Source organism: Myotis lucifugus, unplaced genomic scaffold, assembly GCF_000147115.1.
Source record: "Myotis lucifugus unplaced genomic scaffold, Myoluc2.0 scaffold_34, whole genome shotgun sequence".
Lineage (NCBI taxonomy): Eukaryota > Metazoa > Chordata > Mammalia > Chiroptera > Vespertilionidae > Myotis > Myotis lucifugus.
Window position 1 is genome coordinate 128435 of NW_005871082.1, and position 24008 is coordinate 152442.

Genomic DNA, 24008 nt, shown 5'->3' on the forward strand with positions numbered 1-24008 from the left:
ACATCTCACAACAGCCTCTGTTTCTCCCTATCCCCATGTCTCGGGCCCTTCTGGTGAATAGGGAGGTTGAGATGTGCCTTTTGGTTACTTCTGGGCCTGCCAGAGCGTTGGCCACTGCCTGGGAGCCACTAAAGCAGCCTGGCCATTTCTCACTGACCGACTTGATAATCCACCACTAGCCAAACACCTGCTACTGTGCATGGAGAAAAGAGTCAATGGAAAGGCCAGCTTCCTGATAGGAGGGACACAGACCTGCTGAATGTCACACAGACAAGCCCTGATCCATTCCAACTCCATTACTGCTCTCCGAGGCTGGATCTCCTATTACTGTGCGAGGTGGCCCCCTGAGAATGGCAGGCGAGAGATCGCTCCCTGCCTGTTAAAGTTCTCTGGAATGGACACAATGAGTCCTGCCCCTTCTCAGCCCGCCCAGGCCAGGCCAGGCTGCCCAGGAAGTATCAGGTGGGGACTCAGATTGCAAAGATACATGGCGACACAGACACCCTGCCAGCCCACAGGAATCCAGCCAAGAATAGATAATGCTTATACTGAGCATGCACCGTAATTGCTAGGTGTCTAAGAGCTAACTTCTCCAGGCACAACACTGCTCTGAGCTGCTTCCCCCAAATCCTTGGTAAAAGGAATCCAGGCACAACCACTAACTAAAAGGAGAACTCTGCTCCCAAACCCCTCACCTGTCTGACCCCCCGAGACCCCCTTTCCTCCTGGCCCCCAGTGCTATCACTGAGCACAGTGTCGGGGTCACATCTCTCCAGGGCTCCCCCTGACACTTACCTTCACGGAGCTTTCTTTCCTACGCCATCCAGAGCACAACCCCGCTGCCTGCCAGCTGCCCTGCACTCTCTGCTAAGGGCTAGGCACAGGGTGGTGAAGAGGAAAGGACACAGATGCTGCCGTTGGAACCCCAGCTGTGCCAACTTGGGCAATCAGAGTCCTTAACCCTTTGACAATCTGGTGTGTTCATCTGCAAACTGGTGTCAGCCAAACTCATCTTCTAAGAGTGTTGTGGTGCTTAAACAAAACTGTGTGTGAAGTGCCTGGCCTGCGCAGAAAGGGTATATTTTTATAGGCATTTCACCCACTGGGCTGGAGAGTGCAGTGTCAGGCCTGAAACACACCGTTTGAGAAAGAAGTGATTTCAACCAGCGGTGCCTTTGGCACTTTGTTCTTAGTGGATTGGATTCCCTTTGGATTAAGGAAGAACAGATGTGTTCTCCCCTAAGGATTATGCCTCCATTCACACAGGTGCTGAGTCCACGGAGAACACTGATTATGTCATAAGAACCCCAAAGCAGAGGTTAGGCCCACATGGATTCGGATTTGCAGGTTATCGGAGGCAAATCACTTCACTGGTCCGACCAGATTGTGGTGGTTTTCAAGCCTGGCTACATATTAGCATCACCTGGGAGCTTTCCAACCCATGGGTGTGCAAGCCCCACCCCAAACCAATCTCACCGGAATCTCTGCTGGGTGGGGCCCGGGTATCAGTACTTTTAAGATGATTCTACTGGGAGAGGCACTGGACAGAGCTCTCCAACATCCCTCCCAGGCACCCTGGTGCCTACCACAGTGTATGGTTCAGAGTGTATACTTATTATATGTGTTAAATAAATGAATACAGATTCTGACTCACCTCTTTTGCTATTTCCACCTTCGCAGTGTCTGAGGTAAGAGAAGAAAGAATTGAACTCTAAGTAAGAATCCCAGAGCAGTGCCGACCGATAGAAATTCCTGCAATGATGGAAATGTTCTATAATCTATGCTGTCAACACAGTAGCCACAGCCGTGTGTGGCCCTTGAGTATTTGAAATGTGGCCAGTGTGAGTGAGGAACTGAAATGTTCATTTTATTTCATGTTGATTCAAGTTAAGGAGCCACCTATGCCTCTGGCTGCCCCATTGGACAGTGCCGACACAGTGTCTGCCTTTTATAAACACATCTCTATCTGGGTGCCCCCATGTCCCTCTTTTACTAACTGTGCCAATTTGCATTTAAGAGAGCCCCTTGCCCCCACTGGAGGGTAGTCTTTGGAGGGCAGCTTATGAAGTTGCTTTGCCCTTCTCCAGCCAAAGGGTGGGCCCAGGACCCAATCTAAGTCAACCAGACTCTCCTCCCTGGGAACTTGATTCTAGCTTCAGTCTTGTAAGACTAGAAAATGAGCTGGAGCAGATTGATACCAATGTTGATGCCCTGAGACGCTGTGTGAGTTCCCAGAACATTAGTCTCAGTCCAGACTTGAAGATAACAACCGTGACGGATGAGGAGCCAGGCATCATTAGCATCACCATCCCTGTCGTCGTCAAAGTCACCTGTACCCAGAAGCTCTGACGTGCTAGCCCCTGAACTAAGTGCTTAAGTTGCCTAGCTTCCTGTGCATCATTTCTTCACCTGTAAGATGGGAATTAACTTCTCCTAATTTCTTCCAGGGTCCTTGTGAAGACAGGCAATGATCATAAGAGCTCTGAGCCAACAAGGAGTTACCCAAGTATCTGTTAGAGGTGTTGTTCTGGGTATAAGGGTGGGAGAAACAGTACCTAGTATCTGGACTCAATTCACAAGCTGTGTGACGCCCGGCAAGACACTAGTCTTCTCTGGGCTTTTGGCATACATGAGATTGAGTTAGACACATCCCTTCCCAGTTTCACCTTGTCTGACACTTATCCACTCCCATCTCTATGAAGACAGCTTTCTAGCTTAGACCACACTAGCCTTGTATGCAACTCATTTCCTCTTTCCCCAGCAAACCATCTGACCAGGGAGTTGCCCTGGGCAAGTACTCCCGTAGCTTCATGTACTAAGTCTCTGTCAAAGCACTTTATTGGAATCATGTTTAACCATCTCCTCCACTAGCAGACCATAAGCCCTAATAGGACAAAGACCATATCCCTCTTGTTCACCACTGTGTCCCAGGGCTAGTACAGAGCCAGTGTCTGAAGAAGTTAAGACGTCAGTTCAAATGATTAGTTGTGTGATCTAGGGAACATCACTCTCTGAGACCCAGTTTCCCCATCTATACAATCAGCATGTTGCAGTCAGTGGTCCCTAGTGGTTTTTACACGCTTGGAGTCTTCTTGCCTCAATGAGCTTAAGAGGATGCCCTGCCTTGCCTGGTTGGTGCGGCCCAGGGGTTGACGTGGACCTATGAACCAGGAGGTCACAGTTTGGTTCCTGGTCAGGGCACATGTCCAGGTTGTGGGCTCCAACCCCAGTAGGGGGCGTTCAGGAATTCTCTCTCATCATTAATGTTTCTATCTCTCTCTCCTTCTCCATTCTTCTCTAAAATCAATAAAAAAAAATTTTTTTTTAAAGAGGATCCCCCCCTTAACTAGGTTTCTTGAAGTCCTGTGACCCTTCGCTGCTCACCCTTGATTTCTGACCCTGGAGGCAGCAAGAGGTTGCTTCTGGAGCTCCCTGGACCTATGAAGTTCGAACACCAGGAACAACTTTAAGAAACAGATGGGGAACCACCGAGGACTCAGGTTCTCCAAGGCCTTGCCTGTCCCAGCCCAAGTGTGGAAACTTCTGCTTATCAGAGGAGGGGGGTGGGGAGAAATGCCACCATCGCAGACGGAGGAAGCCGAATCTGCCTGCGGGAGCCCAGGAGCCCCAGGAGCCTGTGATACACATTTACTCCTGGTGGGAGAGCAGGGAGGAGTTTGAAAGCAGTCTGGCTGCTTCAATTTAGTGAAGTGCCTGTGCCTTTTCTGAGTTACAGCTGTGAGGAAGGAGTGGGGGCATTGGGTCTCTGCATTCCTGAGCCCAATCAACAAATGGGCGCTACTTCACCTTCTTCTGGGTCCATCCCTAACCCTTCCCATGGGTTGCGGTCCCAGGACCCTAGGGCGCAGCTCGCTTCCTGGGGGGGGAGTGGGGGGAGGGAGTACCCAGAGCCCTGTTCAGGGAGGTGGGCTAAAGGCGAACCCTGGGCACCACGTTCCAGGGGGCAGGTCTTGGGGAGGAACAGTGATTTTAACCCTTTCGCTTCCCGAGAGTGACCCTCACCCCAGATATCCCCCACCTTTTAGGAACGCGCGCGCCAGTAGGGCTACACGCTCGCCCAGTGTGACGACCTCGGCTGACGGAGAAACTGAGGCCGCCAGAGAGAAGTGACCTGTTAGATGTCCCGCAGGAAAACAGACGCTGAGTCCGGTCTAGAACCCCGGTCTTCCAGGCCATGCTCTGGCTTCTACACCAACCGAGGGTCCCTGCGAGGTGCTCCCCTTAGGAAACTCCGGACCGCGGCCCTTCCGAGCCCGGAGTCGCCCGGGAGTGTGCATAGTTTGGCATATTGTAAACTTCCTCCGCAGCTCCGCACCAGCTTCGCGGCGCCGGGAGAGAGCGGTCCGAGGGGAGCCAACGCTCACCCCCGTCCTAGAGGCAACTTGGAGCCGGAGGCACAGAACCCGCGGAACGCACTGGCCCTTTAAGGGGGGGACAGGGCGCATGCGCGGCGCGGGCCGGAGCTCAGCCGGGTGGGCGGCGGGAGGTTGGGGATGAGGCGGGCGACAGCTGGGCCCCAGGGGCGGTGGGGACCACAGCGGGCCCGGCTTTGCCTTGTTGCTGAGCCGCGACCTGTCCACGCACCCCGCGCTCTGCGGACTGCTCTCCGGGGACTAGCGCAGCTCGCGCTCGCCCAGGCTTGGTCACTCGCGTCCAGCTCCACTCGCCGGCCGGGGCTGCGCGAGCCTGCGGACCTGCCCTCCCCGCCCCGCTGATCCTTTCTCCACCTCCTTAGCCGGGGCCGCAGGAGCCCGAGCGAGCGAACCGCCCCGAAGCATCCTTGGCCCGCCCTGGCCGCGCCACCGCCCATGCTGCAGCCAGTCCGGGGCGGCGACCCAGCAGCCGGAGCCTGCAGCGCGGTGACTTCAGCTTGGCCCCTGCGCGCCGCCCGGGGCAAAGCCGCGGAACCCCGGGCCCCGGAGAGGGACCCGCGCCCCGCGCTGGCTGGGCTGGCGCCGCGCCGCGCAGGGGGCCGGTTTGCCGCCTGCTGAGACGTGCCGGGCTGCGGATCCGCCGAGCCTCGGCGTGCCCCGCCCCGCCCTTCCCCCTCCTGGGGGCTCCGCTGCAGCGTCCGGGGAGTGAGGGGACGGGGCAGAGACAAAGCCCACTTTGTGCGGGGAGTTGGCTGCGGGCGTGGAATGTGCGCGTCGGCGCGTGCCCCCTCCCCGCACCCCGCCAGCTGCGAGTCTTGGCTCCCGGACTGATCACGGTGAAGAAATCGCGCCCCCTCGCCGCCCCGGGTCGGGGGTTTGGGGGTCCGGGCTCCGAGCTGATGCGGCCTGAAGTCGCCTCGGTACCCCCCAGCCCAGGAGCGCGCGCAGGTGTGAGCGTGCGATGATTTGCGGAGGACTTTGTTCTCTCCAAAACTAGCACCTGGGGGGCCCAGTCAGCGTGGGCATCCGTGCCTTGACCCTCTTGGCGGCCGCAGGTCTGAGCTGTCGGGCCTCAGTTTCCCCCGGACTGTTCTCTCTGCAAGCCCAGACTGCTGCCAGTCATTGTTCTCGCTGTCAAATGGGGGTGCTTTCTGAAGGCTGCCAAGTTGGGTGTTCCCTCTTTGCCCCGTTCTTTCAAAGAGCACCAGGCCTCTAAGGATGACCCCGGACCACTAGCCCTTCTGCCCCCCACTGCACGTTGAGGCACTGATTTTTTTTTAAATTTTCTTATAGAGTAGTATTTTATTGTACCGGAGCCACGCCCTGGTTTCTTAAAGGCGCCTGTACTCTGTTTGGCCATGTGTTATCTCTGCAGCCGGTGTGTGGGAGGCCTCCTGTGAGCCACCAATTTTTCCCTGCCTTCCGAAACGTCCTTCCGGCCCCTGTCAAGGATTTGGGGATGCCAGGAGGGAAGAAGGTGATCGGGGGCGGTGCTGCCCCCGCCGCTGCCTCTGCTGCCTCCCCTGGGGCCAGGCGTTTGGAGACCAGCGAAGGGGCATCCGCCCAGAGAGACGATGAGCCAGAGGAGGAAGGGGAAGAGGACCTGCGAGATGGAGGTGTCCCCTTCTATGTCAACCGGGGCGGACTGCCTGTGGACGAGGCCACCTGGGAAAGGATGTGGAAGCACGTGGCCAAGATCCACCCCGATGGAGAAAAGGTGGCCCAGCGGATCCGTGGGGCCATGGACCTGCCCAAGGTGAGGGGTTTGTGTGTGTTGGGGGCAGGGTGGGGGATCCAGGTTTTCATGACCTTGAGGTTGAGAGAGCAAAGCCATACTTTCCTTGATGGGGTAGGGGGCTGTCATGGTAAGATTAAAAATACAGGCAGGTTGTGCCTTCGAGAAGAACTTTCTCCCGGCTGCAGTTGAGGTGGTTCTGTGAGGCCCACAGCCCCATTTCCTGGAAAGCTCCTCTGTCTTTTTTAAATGCCCATGCTTTAGGGGCAGGGCAGCAGATTAACAAGTACACTAATGTGGACTGACATCTTATTTGCTAAACCAGAGAACTGTGGGCAGAGAGAGAATGAATGACTAAGGAGGATACAGGGCTTCACATATTGAAAAAACGTTTTCATGTGTTATCTCACTGAATTCCCCAACAGTCTTGTGAAGTAAGTGCAGATTGAGGCCCATTTTCCAGATGGGAAATATGAAAACTCAAAGACGGAACTCAGGGCCCCATAGCCAGTAAGTGGTAGAACTGGGCCTTCGGGTTCCAGGTGATCTACTCTGCTGGACACTAGATGGGGACAGTTAGTCGTGCCCTGGCTGGTGTGGCTTGGTTGGATGTCGTCCCATGCACCAATAGGTTGCCGGTTCGATTCCAAGTCAGGGCATATACTGGGGTTGTGGGCTTGATCCCTGGTGGGGGTTGTGCAGGAGGCGTCCGATTGATGTTTCACTCTCACGTCAATGTTTTTCTCCCTCTCCTTCTTCTCTCTATACAAAGCAATTAAAAAAAAAAAAGTGTTGACCTATGAACCAGGAGATCACAGTTCAATTCCCAGTCAGGGCACATGCCCAGTTGCTGGCTCAATCCCCAGTGGGGGCCAAGCAGGAGGCAGCCAATCAATGATTCTCTCTCATTATTGATGTTTCTATCTCTCTCCCTCTCCCTTCCTCTCTGAAAGCAATAATATATATATATATTTAAAGAGGGCCTATGGAGAGGAGTAAAGTTAAATAGGTTTTCTGTGCACGGCTGGAAGTCCTGCATGACGGCTGTCTTCAGTTGTGTCACCCACGAAGGCTGAGGCTGTGTCTCATTCCTCTTTGTCTTTCCAAGGTTTCCTGTGTGCCTGGCACAGACAGGCATTTATGTGTTTGCTCAGTGAAAGGGTGCTTGAGACTTTGCGTGCTGTACAGTGGAAACACATGCCTGATTTTCCTCTCTAACATCTGTGGCCAAGTTAATTGAAGAATCAGAGGCTTGAAATCCCCAAAGAAAAGCTCTTGGGACAGAGGTCAGAACCCAGAGGTTAGCCCTGATGGTTCAGGTGAGAAGGAAGGGCTGGGCAGAGTGGCAGTTCAAGTGGATTACACAGAGTTACCAAGTTACTGGTGGAGCCATGAGGAATTGCCTTCTGGGAAAAGGGAATCCGGAGGTCGGAGTTTGAGCAACTGCCTGATGTTTCCTGGGTAAATAAAATGTGTGTTGATTTTGAAGGGCTACACAGTTGCCCTCTTACTAACTCAGAGTTTATTTAGCTAATCCACTATGAATAGACATTTTGTCCTATAATGTATTCTTAAAATGAACACTGGCAAACATTTTAAAATGTAAATTTGGGGGTCCATCTCTGGTTATCTCCTTGAGATAAATTCCTAGAAGAGAAAGTATTGCATCAAAGGATATGACCGTTGGGTCCAGATTGCTCACCTATCTATCTGACCTTAAGCAGGTCCCTTGACCCTATGTAAGCCACAGTTTTCTCACCTGTCACCTGGGGTTGATTGTGGTGAAGATTAAATGAGAGGCTGTACTAAAACATCTGCCAAACTAAAGCCTCAAACCAGTACTGGTTATTGGGTGTTCATTTCCTTTTCCATGTTCTTCACCACTCAGAACATATGAGCTAATGAGGCCAGAGCCATGTGCTTTCCCACATGAACAAGTTGGTGTTTAGCAGACAGCTCTCCAGCCATCTTGTTTATGTCTAAGCCATGTTATAGAAGAATGTGAATGGTTCTGGAGACTAAAAAAAGAAGAAAATCCATGAGTTTATCAGGAACTGGTCTATAATATCATCCTCAACCTTCATGTATAGTAAAGATACCAATGAAGGACTGAAGTTGTTGTCGGTGGGGGAGTGTGTGTCATGGCCAATAGGAGTATGGTAGTGTCACGGGAATTTTGTGAGAAGATTGGGAAAATCCAAAACGTCCCCTCCTCAAACCACAGGAAAAAGTGTTGCAGGTAGAAAACCCACCCAAGTCTGTGTGGGGTTCCTCCTTGGCCTTGGCCCAGAGTAGAAAGCAGCCCCGGAGTCTGGGAGGCATCAGTGGTTGGATCCCGCAGTGCCAGCAGCCGAGTGGACTGACCACTGGACTGGCCCCTCCTGACTGGTCACGTCCTTGGAGCTGGCTTTCTCTGCAGAGGTCACACCATGGTGGGCCCAAGGGATGTTTTGTTGGGACAGCACAATGTTTTAGAAGACCCTTGAGCTAAGATTTAAAATTGGGAGATTTCACACGAAGATCCAGATTTCGGGCATCATTTCAGAAGGAGATCTGGGCACAGAGACCCTGCAGTCACCATGGCAGTGGCAGCTGGAGCTGAAGAGTGGTCCCCCTCCCCCCATTGGCCACAGTCTCCGCCACTCACTCCCAGCCTGCCTGCCCCATTTGTTACCCCCGTGGTCCCTGCAGGTTGTTGAGTCTGGGATTCCTGCCATCCCTGCAGTGTAGTGTGACCAAGAGAGAGAGCTCTGCTCCCAGAGGCAGCACCAGGTTAAAATCCTGGCTCTCCCACGATGCCTTCTGTGAGGAAGGTCTGCAGGCTCCTTGTGCCTCCGTTTTCCCAGCTATAAAATGGGGAGAATAGCAATATCCATTTCCGAGGATGTCGGGAGGAACTGATGAAGTAAAAGCATGTGAAACAGGCGAACACATCACTCATACCCAGCACATGGAGCAAGGACGGAGGGTGCAGCCACCCTACAGGCGCTGCAGAGAAACATCCTTTACAAGGATGGTACCGGTATGTTAAAAGGCAGCTGTCTCTAAAAGGATCCCAGGTCCAGGGACAGTTTGTGCTCCTTCATAAGACTCTCACCTTGATGTTCTAGGCTGCCACCGCCTCTAAAAGCTCAGGGGCCACTCCTCCCCGAGCCAGCTGCTGGAGGCCTGCTGATGTGGCTCTGGCCACGGGGCTCCTACAGAATACAAGTTTGGACGTCGAGCCAGCATGTGCTGACCAGTGGTTGGCACACGCTGGAGTGACGGTGACAGTCAGCAGGAACTGAGCTTTGCTGCGTGCCTGAGCCTGCTCTAAGGCCTTGACATGAGCATCCTAATTTGGCGTCATGTTTCTATTATGGTGCCCATGGTTCTATTATGGTGCCCATGGTTCTATAATGGTGCCCATGGTTCTATTATGGTGCCCATGGTTCTATAATGGTGCCCATGGTTCTATTAATTATGGTGCCCCTTTCACAAACGAGGCATCTGAGGCACAGACTCATTAGGGAGCTTGATGCCAGACAGTGAATGGCAGGGCTGGGATTAGACAGCGACAGTCTGGTTCTAGAACCACTCTGTCAACCTCTAGGCTTCTCCTGCTTCTGGCCCATACACTCAGCTGTCCTCCCTCCCCGAGCCTCCCTATTGTGCTGGACTGAAATGGACTTCACCAGGGGAGTGACTGAACAGAGCTCAGGACGTTAGGGGTTCCTGCAGCAAGGCTAACCCTTGGCCTTGGCAGTGGGGGACGAGTTGTCTGGGAAGCCAAGCTCACTCACCCCCACCACACCCCGACCCTCAACAGTGAGAAGCATTTCCTGGCTCCTGATTTGGGAGGGGGAGGGGTATGGGGCAGATCCAGGCTACCAGTCCTAAAGCGGGCCTGGTCGATTGGACGTACAGAAACTTGCTCACTTGTTTCTGAGCGGGTGAGCGTATGCTGGTGTGACCATTCGGAAGAAAGGTGTGGCGCTGTCTGCAGTGGTTGCCTGAGTCAGCCTGGGTCACGGAGCTGGCTGCAGTGAGCCTCAGTGGTGTGGCCTCCGAGGCCCTGCTGGGAGTCCAGGTCCTTTGCTCGTTCAGAATCATTTCCTTCTCCCGGAGCAGCCAGTGCCTGGTGCTCTGTCTGGATGGCCCGGATGTCTTCCTGGGTCCTGCCACTCCTGGCCCAGGCCTGGGTGAGCTTGGGCACAGGACCCTTGGGCTGCAGCTCCCTCCTTGGTTGGAGTGTCTCGGGGGGGTGCACTTACAGTCTGCAGCCACAGTTCCTGGCAGTCACAGGGTGCCCTCATTTGAGACATGTAGGTGGCCTCTCAGGGACCTTCCACCCGAGGAGGCTGGGTGCTATGCTGTATAGTAAAGTGCGAAGTGATTCCTCTCCCACCCACACCCCGTATCCTGACCCAGGGGAGCATTGGCACAGGGTGGTCAGGCAGGAAGAGGGAGTCCCACACCCCCCTGGCAACTGTAAGTGGTGGCGCAGGTTCAGGCAGCTGTGTGATGTGAAAGGGGAAACAGCTTCTTCCAGACAGAGGTGTCAGCCTGGGGGCTGCCCAGCCTGGGAGGAGGGGCCCAGGAGCTGGGGAGAGGAAGTTCATGCAGGGCTGTCACCGCCGGGCCTTCCCTCCTGCATCCGGGCCCTTTGGAGTGAGCAGGTGTCCACCACAGGCTGTCCTGGGACCCCTGGCCATCTGGGGTGCAGTGACCATTGTGTGTCACTTCCCTATTTAAAAGGCTGTGCCTGTGGGCTCAGCACCTCACTACAGGGAGAGCCTCCCCCACCCCAGCCCTGCTTCACCCCTCCCCTTCACACACCCCTGCCCGCCAGACTGACTCCCAACAGCCCAGCCCGCTGGCTCTCTGAAGAGAAGCTGGTGGGGACCTGGGCCATGAGGGCGGGACCTCTCTATGTGAGGAAGCCGCAGGCACCCCACAGCTGGCAGTAGCCAAGGGGGAGCCCAGAGGAGTGGGACTTGCTCCTAGACACCTGGTTCTTCTGCCCAAAGAAGTCTGTTCTGAGGCCTCAGAGGACCCAGCCGGGGCTCCTCAGCCTCCTCGGCCTCGCTGACTGGTTGCAGCCAAACTGCCAGGATTTGGGCTCCGAGGACCCACACCCGCATGGTGGCCCCTTTCCCTGGAGACCGCCTGGTTGCTGAGGGGACAGCCTCAGGGATCTGCAGCTCTGGCCTAACTCCTCACAGCCCTAGTCTTGCAGTACCCAGCCATGAGGAGGCGCCTGCCGATGCCCCCCTGTCTCTCCCCTTCTGGGCTGCGCACTGGAGAGTCCCTCCTGGTGGGAGGACCGCCTGGTGGCCTGGTCACCGTGCTGCTGCCAGGTTGGAGCCAGCAGGAGGGGAGGTTTTGAAGGGGAACCAGGGCTCCTGTGCCTCCATGAAACTCCTCCAAAGTGGCTAGACCGTGGCAAGAAGAGCCACAGCAAGCCCTGTCGCCCCGTGTCCTTCCGCCTGCCACCACGGACTCAGTCCAGTCCCGGTAGCAGCTGGAGGCCTGGCCAATGTGCCGTGACGGGTGGGTAGCACCTTCTGCCGGTGCTTGGGGGTGTTCATCCCTCGCTGGAGGGCTCCCCCAGCCCAGGGCAGGCCCTGAGGGGATGGGACACCAGGTAAACCGGCTTTGATCCAGCACTTGAACCAGAACGAGCCCCACATCCAAATGAACTTCACCGCAATATTGACACATTCTTGTTAAGCCTTAGAGTCGATGACTATAAAAAAAAAAATCCAAAACAGTCGGTGAGTCAACCTGTGTTTTTCTAAAATTATTAAAGAAAACAAAATCGGAGCATCAACAGAAGCTCCACATGAGGAATGCTATTAAGTGCCGGGAGGGAGAGGGACGGCCACGGGGGAGGTCTGGCCGGAGCCTCCATAAAGGGTTGCCAAGGAGAGAGAGAGGCTCAGGGTAGGAGGGAAGCGGGAGGCCCCTTCGGCATTGGCTTCTCTGGGGGACAGTCTGGGTTTCCGGGGGCTGGAAGCTTTGGGGAGCCTTCCTCTGTGACCAGGGCTCTTTCTCTGTCCCCAGATTCCCATACCGACTGTGCCTACGTTCCCGCCCTCCACGCCGGTCCCTGAGCGCCTGGAAGCCGTGCAGCGCTACATCAGGGAGCTGCAGTATCCTCCCAGGGCAGGGGCGACCGCCGTCCGCTGGCCTGCTGGTCCAGAGGCTGAGCGGGGCTTGTTTGCAGACTGGGCTGGAGAGGTATCCGCAGAGCAGCGTCAGGCCATAGCCCAGGCCGCAGCTCACAGGGCATCTCAAGCCCCTGGAGTTGGGCAAGCCCAGCCCGTGCCAGCAAGCCCAGGGACTGTGATGAGTCCCAGACCCACTCTGGCCACCCTCTTCCTTCTCCCTGTGATGGGGCAAATGTCTCCTGCACTACCTGCTGGCCGTGGCCCCGTCTAGGTCCACTAGCCCAGACCTCCTCTGCTGTCCATCCAGCCCAGCAGAAGGAGGGAGGGGCACTTTAAAGACGAGTCGTTTTAAAGGCAGTGGGATCAGGGGTGGGGGGACAGGTAGAAGAGGAACAGGATTTTATGCTCCAGGAGGTGACATCCACATCTTGGCATGTTCTCCCAGTTCTTTGCCTCTTTCTTCCCTGGCAGGGGGCCAGTTGCCCAGCAATGAAGAGCTGGAACCCGAGCCCAGACCCCACGGGTTCCCTGCTCTGGGCCCCTCTTGTTCTCTGCCCTGTATGCCCTGGGTTCTCTCCCCCAGCGCCTCTGGCTGCAGGGAAGGCAGAAATGGAAGGGCCAGGCCCTAAGCAGGAGAAAGCCAGGCTGGTTACTGAGAATCGGATCCGGCTCTTCCTTTGTCAGTGGGGCAATTCCGGCCTTGAAACAGGAGGATGGCCCAGGAGCAGCACCCAGCAATGTAGCCACTCTGGATCCCCCCCAACAACCCCCCCCCGCCCCCCCCCACACACACACCAGCCTTTTCCTGTAGGTTCATGCTGCTCCCCGGGTGTCTAAGCCCAGCCACCTTCCCAGCCCTGGCTGGCCTGGCTGCCTGCTCCACGGCTCCCTTCCCGGGAGGAGAGGCCGCGGGAGAGCAAGGTGGAAACCACAGAGGAGAGAGGACAGAGAGGGGCCGTGTGGGGAAGGAGGGGCACATGTGCTGTGCCCTTCTCTCCCCTCCAGATGATTAGCGCCCTCCCCCCCCCCCCCCCCCCCCAGGTTCCTCTCAAGAAATACTTTATGGGGTCCTGACCCAGCCTGCACCCCTGGAAGTGCTGGGCCCCAGGGTCTGACGGATGGGTGGGGAGGTGGGACATGCTTCTGCCAGACCAAGCTGGGAAGCCCTTAACCAGCGCCGCAGGTACAATCACACAGGGACCCAGTTCTTTGAAATCAAGAAGAGCAGACCCCTCACAGGGTAAGTGTGGGCGCACGGACAGTGCTCCTCGGCGGGTTGGAGCGCCTCGGGGCCTTGGGTGGAAGCTTGTGAGGCAGGCAGGGCCTTTCCCAGGGAGCAGGCCGCAGGGGTGTGTCCCCCTGCACCGCCCCATCTCCTTCACCGCACACCGCAAGGGTCCCAGGATGCCACGAAGAGGAACTGGGGCCGAGATGAACACCGGGCTCCCATGCTGAGCTGGGGGTGATGGGCAGCCCCCCTACTTGCCTTGGGAATGACAGAGGTTGGCCCCAGGTAGAAGCCTGTGTATAAGCCTTATTGTTTTCTTTTTAATGAGGTGAGCCTAACAGGAGAGAGCTCCTCCCATTGCAGGGAACCTGTGGTCACCCCATTTGCCTCATTGGACTCTTCTGGTCATTTAGTACAAGGCCCCGTGTCTGAGCAACAGGGACCCCTCCTCATCTCTCACTTCCTAACCCACCACCCAGTGTGTAGACCCCTGGCTGGCTTGGCCCTGTGGAAGCCCCAGGACAGAGGAGAGAGGAGTGAGTGCCACTTCCTCACTGGGCCTGGGGGGCCTGGGAGCTCCACCCAAAGCTGTCCATGGGCTTAAAACCCTGTGTTTTAAAAATTAATGTGGATTTTACATCTTGTTCCACCCATAGCCTGTCCATGTTCGCTTTCCAGTGAAGAATGCTTTAAGTGGCTTATTAGCTAAATTCCTTAATGACCCCCTGGTGGAATCCAGCCTCCCTCACCCTAAAAGCTTTGCTCTTGTCCTGTGACTGCGGAGTGACGGGCCTAGCTCCAGCCTCAGTGGGTGGAGGAGTCCAGCACCGTCCTGGGCAGAAAAGCCAGCGGCCAGGCTGCATTCTTAGACCTGGAGGCAGCATTCAGGGCGGAAGGAGGAGCCAGGCCTCAGGAACAGGCTGTCTTAAATGGCCTGAATTCCAAGTTCAGGACAGGCTCGGGAGTCACCAGGCTACCCGCCTGAGATGCATGTCCAGGACCCGGGCAGCTGGCCAGCCGTGGGGGAGCAGTTGCAATCAATTACAAGCTCTTTGGAGACACCAGGGTTGGGTCAGGAGCGTCCACTGTGCTCCAGAAGGGACAGGATCAATGCCAAGGTTCCCAGCATCCATGGCACGCTTTCCCACCGGCCCCACACCACCACTGAAGGAGGCCTCCCACCCCCCACCCCCCACCCTCCAGTGGCTGTCAAAGAGTGCCTGTGACTGCGTGCTCCATTCATGTTCCCGCCCCCAGAGGTCAGGAGCCTGGGGTGGGAGGAGGAAGTGAAAGGAGGGAAGGGAAGGGACCTCCTTCCTTATCTTAGTTGGCTGCCTCTTCTTATACCCTCTCTGGCTCAGGGTGGACCTGGGGGAGGGAAGGGAGGTGCTGGGCCTGAGCTGAGACAGCTTGGATGGGAGAAGGTCTCTGTTCTAGCACTTCTGGTCCCCTGCCCCCTCCTGACACGCCCCCATGGGAAGGACTAGAGGCTCTGTCCTCATGGCTCTGCCTCCCTGCCCCCAGGCTGATGGACCTGGCCAAGGAAATGACCAAAGAGGCTCTGCCAATCAAATGCCTGGAAGCCGTGATCCTGGGAATGTATCCTTCCTCAGCCCTGGGAGGGGGCGGGCACACTCTGGAAGGGGAGGGCTGCATGGGCTCCAGGCCCTCCCCGCTCGCTTGCCCAGCACTCGTGAACTGGGCTCCAAAGTGAAGGGCTTGAGGGGGTCTCGGTCCCCCATGCCTCAGCGGCTCACTTCCCAGGCTTCCTTGGAAGCTCTCTTTTGAGTCACATGGGGTACTGTGACCCTGTCCTCTGACCCCTAGATCAGGGCACATTGTCTCGCAGAGGCTACTGTGCCATTTCCAAGGACCAAACAGCCTGGGAAAGCAGGCTGAATGCCAGCATGTTGGCATTTCCAGGGCATGGTGATTTGTGAGGATGATGGGTGGGATCTTTGGAACGGAACTTCCTGCCTTTATAAAGGAAAGCAAATGGGGTTCTCAGTCATTCCTCCCAAAGGGCAGAGCTGGGACCTATGGTGGGCAGATAAGCCTCCAGTTAGGGCAGGGTGGGGAGGCAGGTGCATATGGCCAGTTCTCTGACCTGATTGGTTCATGCAGGAGCCTTGCCCTTTTTTGGCGTTTTCTTTTATTATAGAAAAATTTAAGCTGGTGTGAACATAGAACAATATGATAAATCCCATGTGCCCAGACTCATTAGAGAGCCCTGAGGTTTGGAGTGAAGGACTCGCTATTAGCTGTTATTCTGTGAACGGTGCTTGACATCATAGCAGCAGCCACTAGTCACTGAGAGCCCTGCCCCTTAGAGATTCAGTTTAGTGAGCATCTACTGTATGCCAGGCGCAAGGCTGGACAACAGGATATGGAGGTGAGCAAGGCATGGTGCCAGGAAGGGGAGGCTCACCCAGACTGCCCCTGGGGTGGAGGGCGTGCAGCCCCAGTCCTGCCCCCACGTGTTGGCCCTGCGCCTCACCGGGCCGGTTCCTTAGCTGAGCTGACATGGCCAGTTACCTCACCAACAGCATGCCCACCCTGGAACGCTTCCCCATCAGCTTCAAGAGCTACTTCTCAGGGAACTACTTCCGCCACATTGTGCTGGGGGTGAACTTCGGGGGCCGCTACGGGGCCCTGGGCATGAGCCGGCGCGAGGACCTGATGTACAAGCCCCCCGCCTTCCGCACGCTCAGCGACCTCGTGCTGGACTACGAGGCCGCCTACGGCCGCTGCTGGCACGTGCTGAAGAAGGTGAAGCTGGGCCAGTGCGTGTCCCACGACCCGCACAGCGTGGAGCAGATCGAGTGGAAGCACTCGGTGCTGGACGTGGACAGGCTGGGCCGCGAGGACTTGCGCAAGGAGCTGGAGCGGCACGCCCGCGACATGCGGCTCAAGGTCAGTGTGGCGCCCGCCCTGCCGGCGCGCATAAGGCCCTCTTCCCCGGGGCGGAGATACAGGGGCCGCTGCTGCCTAGAGGGACACTCCTCCAGGGAATGCCATCACCCCTCACCCACCCCGCTGCCACCCCAGCGGAGGTGGGAGGAGCTGGTGGGTGGGAAGTTTCAACAGTGTCTTCGCTCAGCTCAGAGGTCACTATTGTTGAAACAGTCCCTCATGCGGGCAGGCCAGGGAAGGCTCCAGGAGGCGGCGGCAGTGAGCTGGGTTTGGGGAGAGGCAGGCCTTGACACTTGGCGGGTGTGGGGTGCACTCCAAGAGGAGGATAAAGATCTCTGAGTAAAGATCCACTGGTGGGAAGTCAGGGCCTGTCTGGAGGGACTGGTGGGTTGGGTACAAGTGGCCTCCATCACCCCTGTGCATCCTTCCCCCCCCCCCCCCCACATTTTTAAAAATATATATTTTTATTGATTTCAGAGAGGAATGGAGAGGGACAGAGAAGTATCAATGATGAGCGAGAATCATTGATTAGCTGCCTCCTGCATGCTCCCTACTGGGGATTGAGCCCTCAACCCGGGCATGTGCCCTGACCGGGAATTGAACCGTGACCTCCTGGTTATAGGTCGAACTCAACCACCGAGCCATTCTGATTCTTGACCCCTCTCACACACCCGCCCTCCAGAAAAGGAGTAGGAGGAAGTCAGAAAAAGAAGGAAGTCAGACCATGGGAAGATAATGAGATAGTAGTTCCTTCTGCTCTCCCCGCAGTGAGCAGGAGTGGAAGGGGCTGCTGCCCCCTGAGCAGAGGGGCTGAGCTGCTGCGGAGTTTGCCCCCGAGCTTGACAGTGGACAGAATTGTGGCCTCTCCCTCAGTCCCCCTGGACTGAGGGTGCCTCCCCTGGGGCCTGCCAGGCCCTTCCTGGGGTTCAGCCCCTCCCCATTGCTCAGTCACTGCTGTGCTGTGATCTGCCCCTCCCGGCAGCCTGGTGCCAAAACCATGACCTCAGTACTTTCACATCCACGGATGCTCCCCACAGCCTGCCCTGCCAGCCCGAGGCCATGACCTTATGGGTGACAGACCTTCCCCCAGGGCAGGAGCAGGCCCGCAGCCAGCCTGCGGCTTCCGCTGCCCTGGGCTGCCTCCCTCTGTAGCGCTGGTTGCCCAGCTCCCTGGCTCCTGCTGCTGGAGTTCTTCACACCTTCAAGGGAGCAGTTTGGACCTGAGTTGAAACCAGTGGTTACCTAGTCTTTAGCGCTGTGATGTTCAGTCTGTTCGGTGCTGAGGACTCCCCATAGTATTTGCCTCTCTCCAGCACCCCCACAGTGTACCCCATGTCTTCAGAATTCAGATCCAGCTGATTGTGTCGCATAAAGGATAATTCATGTGCTTTCCTCAATTGTTTCTTAATAGCTACCAGTCTGAGCTTCTGATTGGCTGGAGATAACCAGTGTCACCCTTGGGGCTGGTAGGATCCCAGCCCAAAGCTCAGACATGGGCTGCTTCCCCATTTACGTCTGCCTGGCATGGGTAAATGGCCCTTTTCTCGGGGGTCTCTTACCACGAAAGCTCAGTGACATCCCCCACATCCACACTATCTTAGGGGTAACTGGGATTGAGCAGCCTGCTGAGGACCCCCTGCCCTGGCAGCTTTAGTGCCCAGAGAACAGGTTTGGGGAGACTGGGCAGAGTGGTGGCTTGAGCTTCCAGGGTCCACCCAGTGCAGCCTCGGGGCATGTGGCTCCCACAGCAGGCCAGGCCAGGCTCTGCGGCAGCCCTGGAACAAGTGTTGCTTCCTCCCCACCAAGATTGGCAAAGGGACCGGCCCTCCCTCCCCGACCAAGGACCGGAAGAAGGATGTGTCGTCCCCACAGCGGGGCCAGTCCAGCCCCCTCCGCAGGAACAGCCGCAGCGAAAGGCGGTGAGTGACGGGGGCCGGAAAAGGCTCTCTCCTTTCCTCTCATCTTCTGGATCCCACTTCTTTTCACCCCACTTTTCTCATTCCCACTGTTCTCTTTCGCCCCCGCTGAAGAGAGATGATTTGGGGTGGTGGGTGTGTGTGTTTATGTGTTGACACCTCCCAGCGGCGGCGATGCAGTCCCATTTCCCCAGAGAAAGCAGCACTCACTGGCCCACTGGTCACCCTGGCCCCTGGCGAGAGGTCTGAGGCCAGCGTCTGTGGGAGGGAGAAGAGGAGGGATGGGCCCTGCCAGACAGAGGTTCTCCCAGAATATTGCTGGGAAAGGTGCGAACACCAGACAGCAGTGGCTTTGGACATAACCTTTGCCCCTGTGAGCCTGTGGTTTTCACCTCTCTCTAGATCAGTGATGGCGAACCTATGACACACGTGTCAGAGGTGACATGCGAACTCATTTTTTTTGGTTGATTTTTCTGTTAAATGGCATTTAAATATATAAAATAAATATCAAAAATATGTCTTTGTTTTACTATGGTTGCAAATATCAAAAAATTTCTCTATGTGACACGGCACCAGAGTTAAGTTAGGGTTTTTCAAAATGCTGACACGCCGAGCTGAAAAGGTTCGCCATCACTGCTCTAGATGGCAGAAATGTCCCAGTAAAATGCCAGGCCACCACCTCTGATTTGTCTCCTACCTGTCAGACTGGTTCTTGCTTTCAATACCGTTGTCATTCAGGAGCCACCTGTCTGGTAGGATTTGGGGGCACCAAGCAGGCTTCTGATATCCAGCATCTTTCACTTCCATCTAAAGAACTGGGTCCCCGCACAGAGGTTTACACATGAAGCTCTTACAGCCAACTGTGGCCGGATTAGCTGACCTCCGGCAAAGGCCAGCAGCCTGTAAGGGATCTCAGGGACCACACTCTGGACAGCACCGGCCGCCCGGGATTCCAGAAGCAACTCCCACGCGGACGCTACTGCTGCATTTGGGCCCCGTGAAGAATGGAGCAGGGAGGTCCCAGGGGCAGCCTCCACTTGCTCCCTCCTCCCCCACATCCCTGATGGACCACTCACCCTTCTTCTTCCTCTGCTCTCTCCTCCCTGCAGGCCTTCGGGGGAGAAGAAGCCTTCGGAGCCCAAAGCCATGCCGGACCTCAATGGGTACCAGATCCGGGTGTGAAGCGGGTGGCAGCACCCGGCCTTGCGCACTCCGGGGGGCCAGGATCGCCTGCCAGAACCAGCCTGGCTCCTGGGGAAGGCAGGGTTGGTGATGGGGCAGGTGAGCAGCGGCAGGACGAGTGTGTTCCAGCTCAGCCACCCAGGCTGCTGCCCCTCCCACGGGGCCAAGCTTCTAACTTTGAGCGAGAGGCAGTGTTCTATTTGGAGTTTTTAACTTGACAACTACAGTTTACGGTATTTGGGAAAAACAAAAAATGTGATGGACCTGCCACTGGCTGGCAGGCCTGTGCTTGGGAGAACTAACTGCCATGCGGCTGAGTGAGGGAGTGGGGGGGCAGGGTTGCTGGCTCTGCTGGTTCCCCTGCCCCTGGCGACTCTGGGATGTGGGTCCATCCCACCTATGGGAAATCTCCCAGCCCACAAGGCCTGTGGCGGGAAGGCAGAGGGTGGAGGTGTTTCTCCACGTCCGCCTGCCCTGGCAGCATCTTGACACAGGGAAAAGGAAGCAGGGTAGGAAGCATCCTGAGAGAGGTCTGTGGCCCATCTCAGGAGCTTGACACAGGTGACATCTCCCCAAGGGCGCGAGTCCACGGCCCAGGAGAGCCTTGGTGACCTTGCAGCCCCATAGACAGATGGTGCTCTGAGGACTGACACTGACCACTGGCACGCCCCCTGCTGGGGGGCTGAGGGAGAGCCCAGGAGAGAACCACTGGGGTAAGAGTTCCCCAGCCCCTACCCCTTCTTGCTCAGCCAAGATCTGCCTCTTGCTGAAGCTGGGCTCCCTGCAGAGGGCTGGGCTGTGCCGAGGGCCCAGATTTGCACTGGGTTCAGCGTGATTGTGGGGACTGAACAGAGCTGGCGGGCCCAGGAGCTGTGGCTGGGGACAGGGTGGTACACTCAGGCCTGGGTCTGTCCCCTTTCCTCCCCCCTTCCATTACCTCAGCCCTTGTTGGGGAAATGAAGACCTGGTCAGAATGCTTGTGCCCCAGGTCCACCTCCCCTCATCTAGCAGCCTGTTTAGGGTTGGGGGTCCCAGTGATGATCAGGCCTGTTGTCAGGGAAGAACCTGAACAGCCAGAGTTTGCACAGCCCTCCCATCTGGCCTGAGAGAACTGGCGGGCAGGTGAGAGGTAGTAGAAAGAGGTTGGTAGGGTCGTGGGAAGGTTCTAGAGTTTTAAGCAACCAGGAGGTGGAGGGCAAGGGTGCATTGTGGCCCCTGAGGAGGGGCAGAGTCTGAGAACTGGGGGGTGTAAGTGAGAAAAGGATTTGGGGGAGAATTTAGAGTCAGGCTGCCTTTGGGAGCACTGAGTTCCCTATTGCTGGAGGGATTTAGGCAATGACTAGATGGCTACTTGTCAGAAAGCGGTTGAGAGGATTCAGGTTATGGAAGGGTAGCTGGATGGGAGGACCATTAAGGTTACTTTTAACTGAGAGGCTCTGATTCAGCCAGGGGCAGCTGTCATAAGGCTGCAGAGGGGCTGGGAGCCTGGAAAAGGGAGGACCAGAACAGAGTTGTAAACTCAGACAACCTCACAGGGCCAGGCAGGTGATGAAAAGGAGGACTGCAGGGCTGGGTGGGGACTGTGGCAAACTAAAGAGGGCATAGGCCCCATTAAAGCAGCCACTGCTGCTCAGTTCTCAGAGTGCAGGCCCTGCATTGCCAGATTTTCTGAGATTTTCAGAGGCCAGAACTCTGAATTTTTATGTGAAATATTCTGATTGTTAAATGTTGGCAATCAGTTCGGGGAATTTTAAAAGCCAACATGAAGGAGAATGCCTATTTGTAATCTCTGAAGTGGAGAGCTTGTGCTGGGAAGGAGTGCACGGACGTGCTTTGAGGAGGGAAATGTGAAAGTCCTAGGCTCCCCAGGGCTGGCCAGGCCAGGGCAGGGGCCTCGCTGCTGAGGCTCCGGAGTGGGCAGCGTCCCATGTTCCTCACTCTCCCTGCAGACCAGTCACTCACCAGAGACTCCATGGCTGCTGTGTCACCAGAGGGGGTGGAGGGGAGTAGCGGGAGTGCAGTTCTCAACCTGCTCCGGAAGCAAAGAAAGAAGAAGGGAGGGAGACAGGTCTTTGCTAATGGGAGCGTCCATCAGGAGTGGCACAGGGGCTGGCAGCTCTTCAAACCAGCAGCTCTTAGCCCAGAGCCAGGCCCAGCAGGAAAGCCAGCTGGTCAGTCCCTGGGGTTCCTCATGGATCACTGGTCCCTGGCGAGGTACTTAACCTGCCCCCTGCCCCCTGGTTACACCTCAGCCAGAGCAAGTCGAGGCCACTGTGACCCCTGACTCACCGTCCCATCCCAGCTCTCAGGGAGTGGGGTGGTGGTCCTAATGTTGCCACATTCACCTGAGACGGAGATGACTCACTCGGGAGGCATGAGGCTGAAAACAAGGCCATTTCTGGGTCTGGGTGTGAGTGCCTCGTGCAGGCCGCTCAGCAGAGAAGTGGCCCCACCTGCCCCAGTGGACCACAGGGCTTGAGACACACAAGAGGGGGCTGGGAGCTGGAAGCTTGGGTCAGGAAAACAGGGAAGCTGCTTCCAGCACAGAAGCCTAGAAGGATGCTCCAACCCACAGGTTCCACTACAGAGCCCTCTGGGAAGAAGGAAGCAGAATGAAGTCCCTACCCCAACTGCTGTCTGATCATTCTAGCTGACAATCCCCAGCACGCCCCCTTCTGGCTGAGACCTGGGGCCTGTGGAGACCATCAGGGATACAGGGGATGTGGATACAGTGGTGCTTTTAATTTATTTTTAACTCTCATATGTAGCAACCCCTCCTCCCTCCGGGCGTGTTTACACAGGCTCTGCTTCCTGGGGCTGGCCTGGCTGCAGTTTCTGGGGAGGCAGAGGCAGGGACTTTGAGGCCTTAGTCACCATCCTCAGTATCACCTCATCTCACTTCCTGTGAGGACCAGCAGCCTGGCTCCCCCTGACTCAGGACTGCCTTCCAGCTCTCAGTGTGGGCTCCTCTGCCCCTGGGGTGTGGGCTGCTGGCTGAGGGGTCAAGGTGAGGTCAGAAAGAGCTGCTGGATGAAGGTGGGTCAGGTGGGGTGGGGGGTGATTGCTCCCCAAGCCTGGCTCCTTGTGCTTGGTGCCAGGAAACTGGGTTGAGAGAGCCTGCCCACCCCCTAACTGCCAGTCCTCTCCCTCCCATGGCCTCAACACATAGTCACCCTCACCCATCACACCAGCCACCCCATCCTTCCCAGGCCTGGCTAAGTGGGGAGCGCAGTAGCCCCAGCCCGGGTACACTGGTGAAGCCTAGGGCCAGGGGGCTGAGGAGCAGAGCCCAGAGGAGCCGTGTCTGCTTTTGGCCCTGTCATCTCACACCCCACCCCTCCCAGCTGGGACCTGACTTCCTGGCTCGGGGATGGGTCTGATTCAGGTCAGTAGCCTTCCCAGAGGCCTGTGTGCGCCTGGCCTCTTGTCTGGGTGGTTTTCTGGCTTAGCCACAGGGCATCCCCGGCCCACCCTCTGGCCCCAGAGCGCAGGGAGGTGAGAGCTGGGCCGGCCTATTGATTGTGTGGTCAGCTCCGTGGTGGTCACAGCCCCACTTCCCTTGCTCCCAGTGAGAAACAGGGAGGTCCTCGAGGAGTGTGGGGAGGAGTGTGGGCCTGGAGCGGGGAGGGCTGCCCAGGCCGGCGGGGCCGCCGTGGTGCTAGCTGCAGGCCTGTCAGTATTGACCTTCTCACCCGTCTTGGTGCTCCAGTGCCCCAGCTGCACTCTTCCATCAGATCTGACGAGAGGAAACCGGGTGTGCGTGGCCCAGGCCCGGAGATGGCGGCCGACCTTTTCCCTTGAGTTTGTGTTGCGCTGCGTGTTGTACTAGTTTTGTCCTTCCTCTTCTCATATCAGTATTGCGCCTCCCCGTCCACTTTTACGCCTTGTCTCATTCCTGTCCTCACCCTCCCACTGAATGAATAAAGTCTCCCCAGCTCCGGCTGCATGGGCTGGGCGGGAACCGGGACCTGCAAGCCTTGTCTCCTTTCCTCTGGAGCGGGGCTGGGAGCCCATCCGCCACCACTGTCGGCCTCGGCGTCTCCGGGAAGAACCTGACCAGAGGTGAGGGGAGCCCCACAGCCAGGATGAAACTTCAGGGTTCCTAGTCTGCCCCCTCAGCCTGCTGAAGCCACAGAGCTCTTGTCAATCCTAACTGGGGAGACCTTTCCTGCTGGCTGTAAGTGAACCCCTTGTCCTTGGCACAGCCAGCCTGGTCCCCGCAGGGAGGATACGCTCCATTCGAGCCCTGCTCTTCCTCTCCTCATCCCCAGCAGTCAGTGCCTCCAGAACAGAGGAAGGGTGAATGTCCTCCTGGGAGATGAGGTTATTTCAGGAAACCATAGCAACAGGGACCTGAAGTCCTTCTCATCACAGTTACCAGTGCAGAATCTATGAGAGTTAAAGTCACAGCTTTGGAACACACGCCTGGGTCCATCCGTCACCCATGCCGCTGCATCATCCCTCGGCTCTGGGCCTCTCCCACGCTTT

At 56.8% G+C, this 24008-nt stretch overlaps 1 protein-coding gene across 1 annotated transcript; it reads left to right on the top strand.

Moving 5' to 3' along the window:
• Nucleotides 1-5061: 5061 nt before the first annotated feature.
• Nucleotides 5062-23494, top strand: VASH1 (vasohibin 1). The gene is made up of 7 exons (XM_023752481.1): nucleotides 5062-6150; nucleotides 12175-12263; nucleotides 13465-13521; nucleotides 15034-15108; nucleotides 16041-16422; nucleotides 18229-18341; nucleotides 19448-23494. The coding sequence occupies exons 1-7, from the start codon at nucleotides 5854-5856 to the stop codon at nucleotides 19518-19520; spliced, it is 1086 nt and encodes a 361-aa protein (XP_023608249.1). The 5' UTR covers nucleotides 5062-5853; the 3' UTR covers nucleotides 19521-23494.
• Nucleotides 23495-24008: the final 514 nt, after the last annotated feature.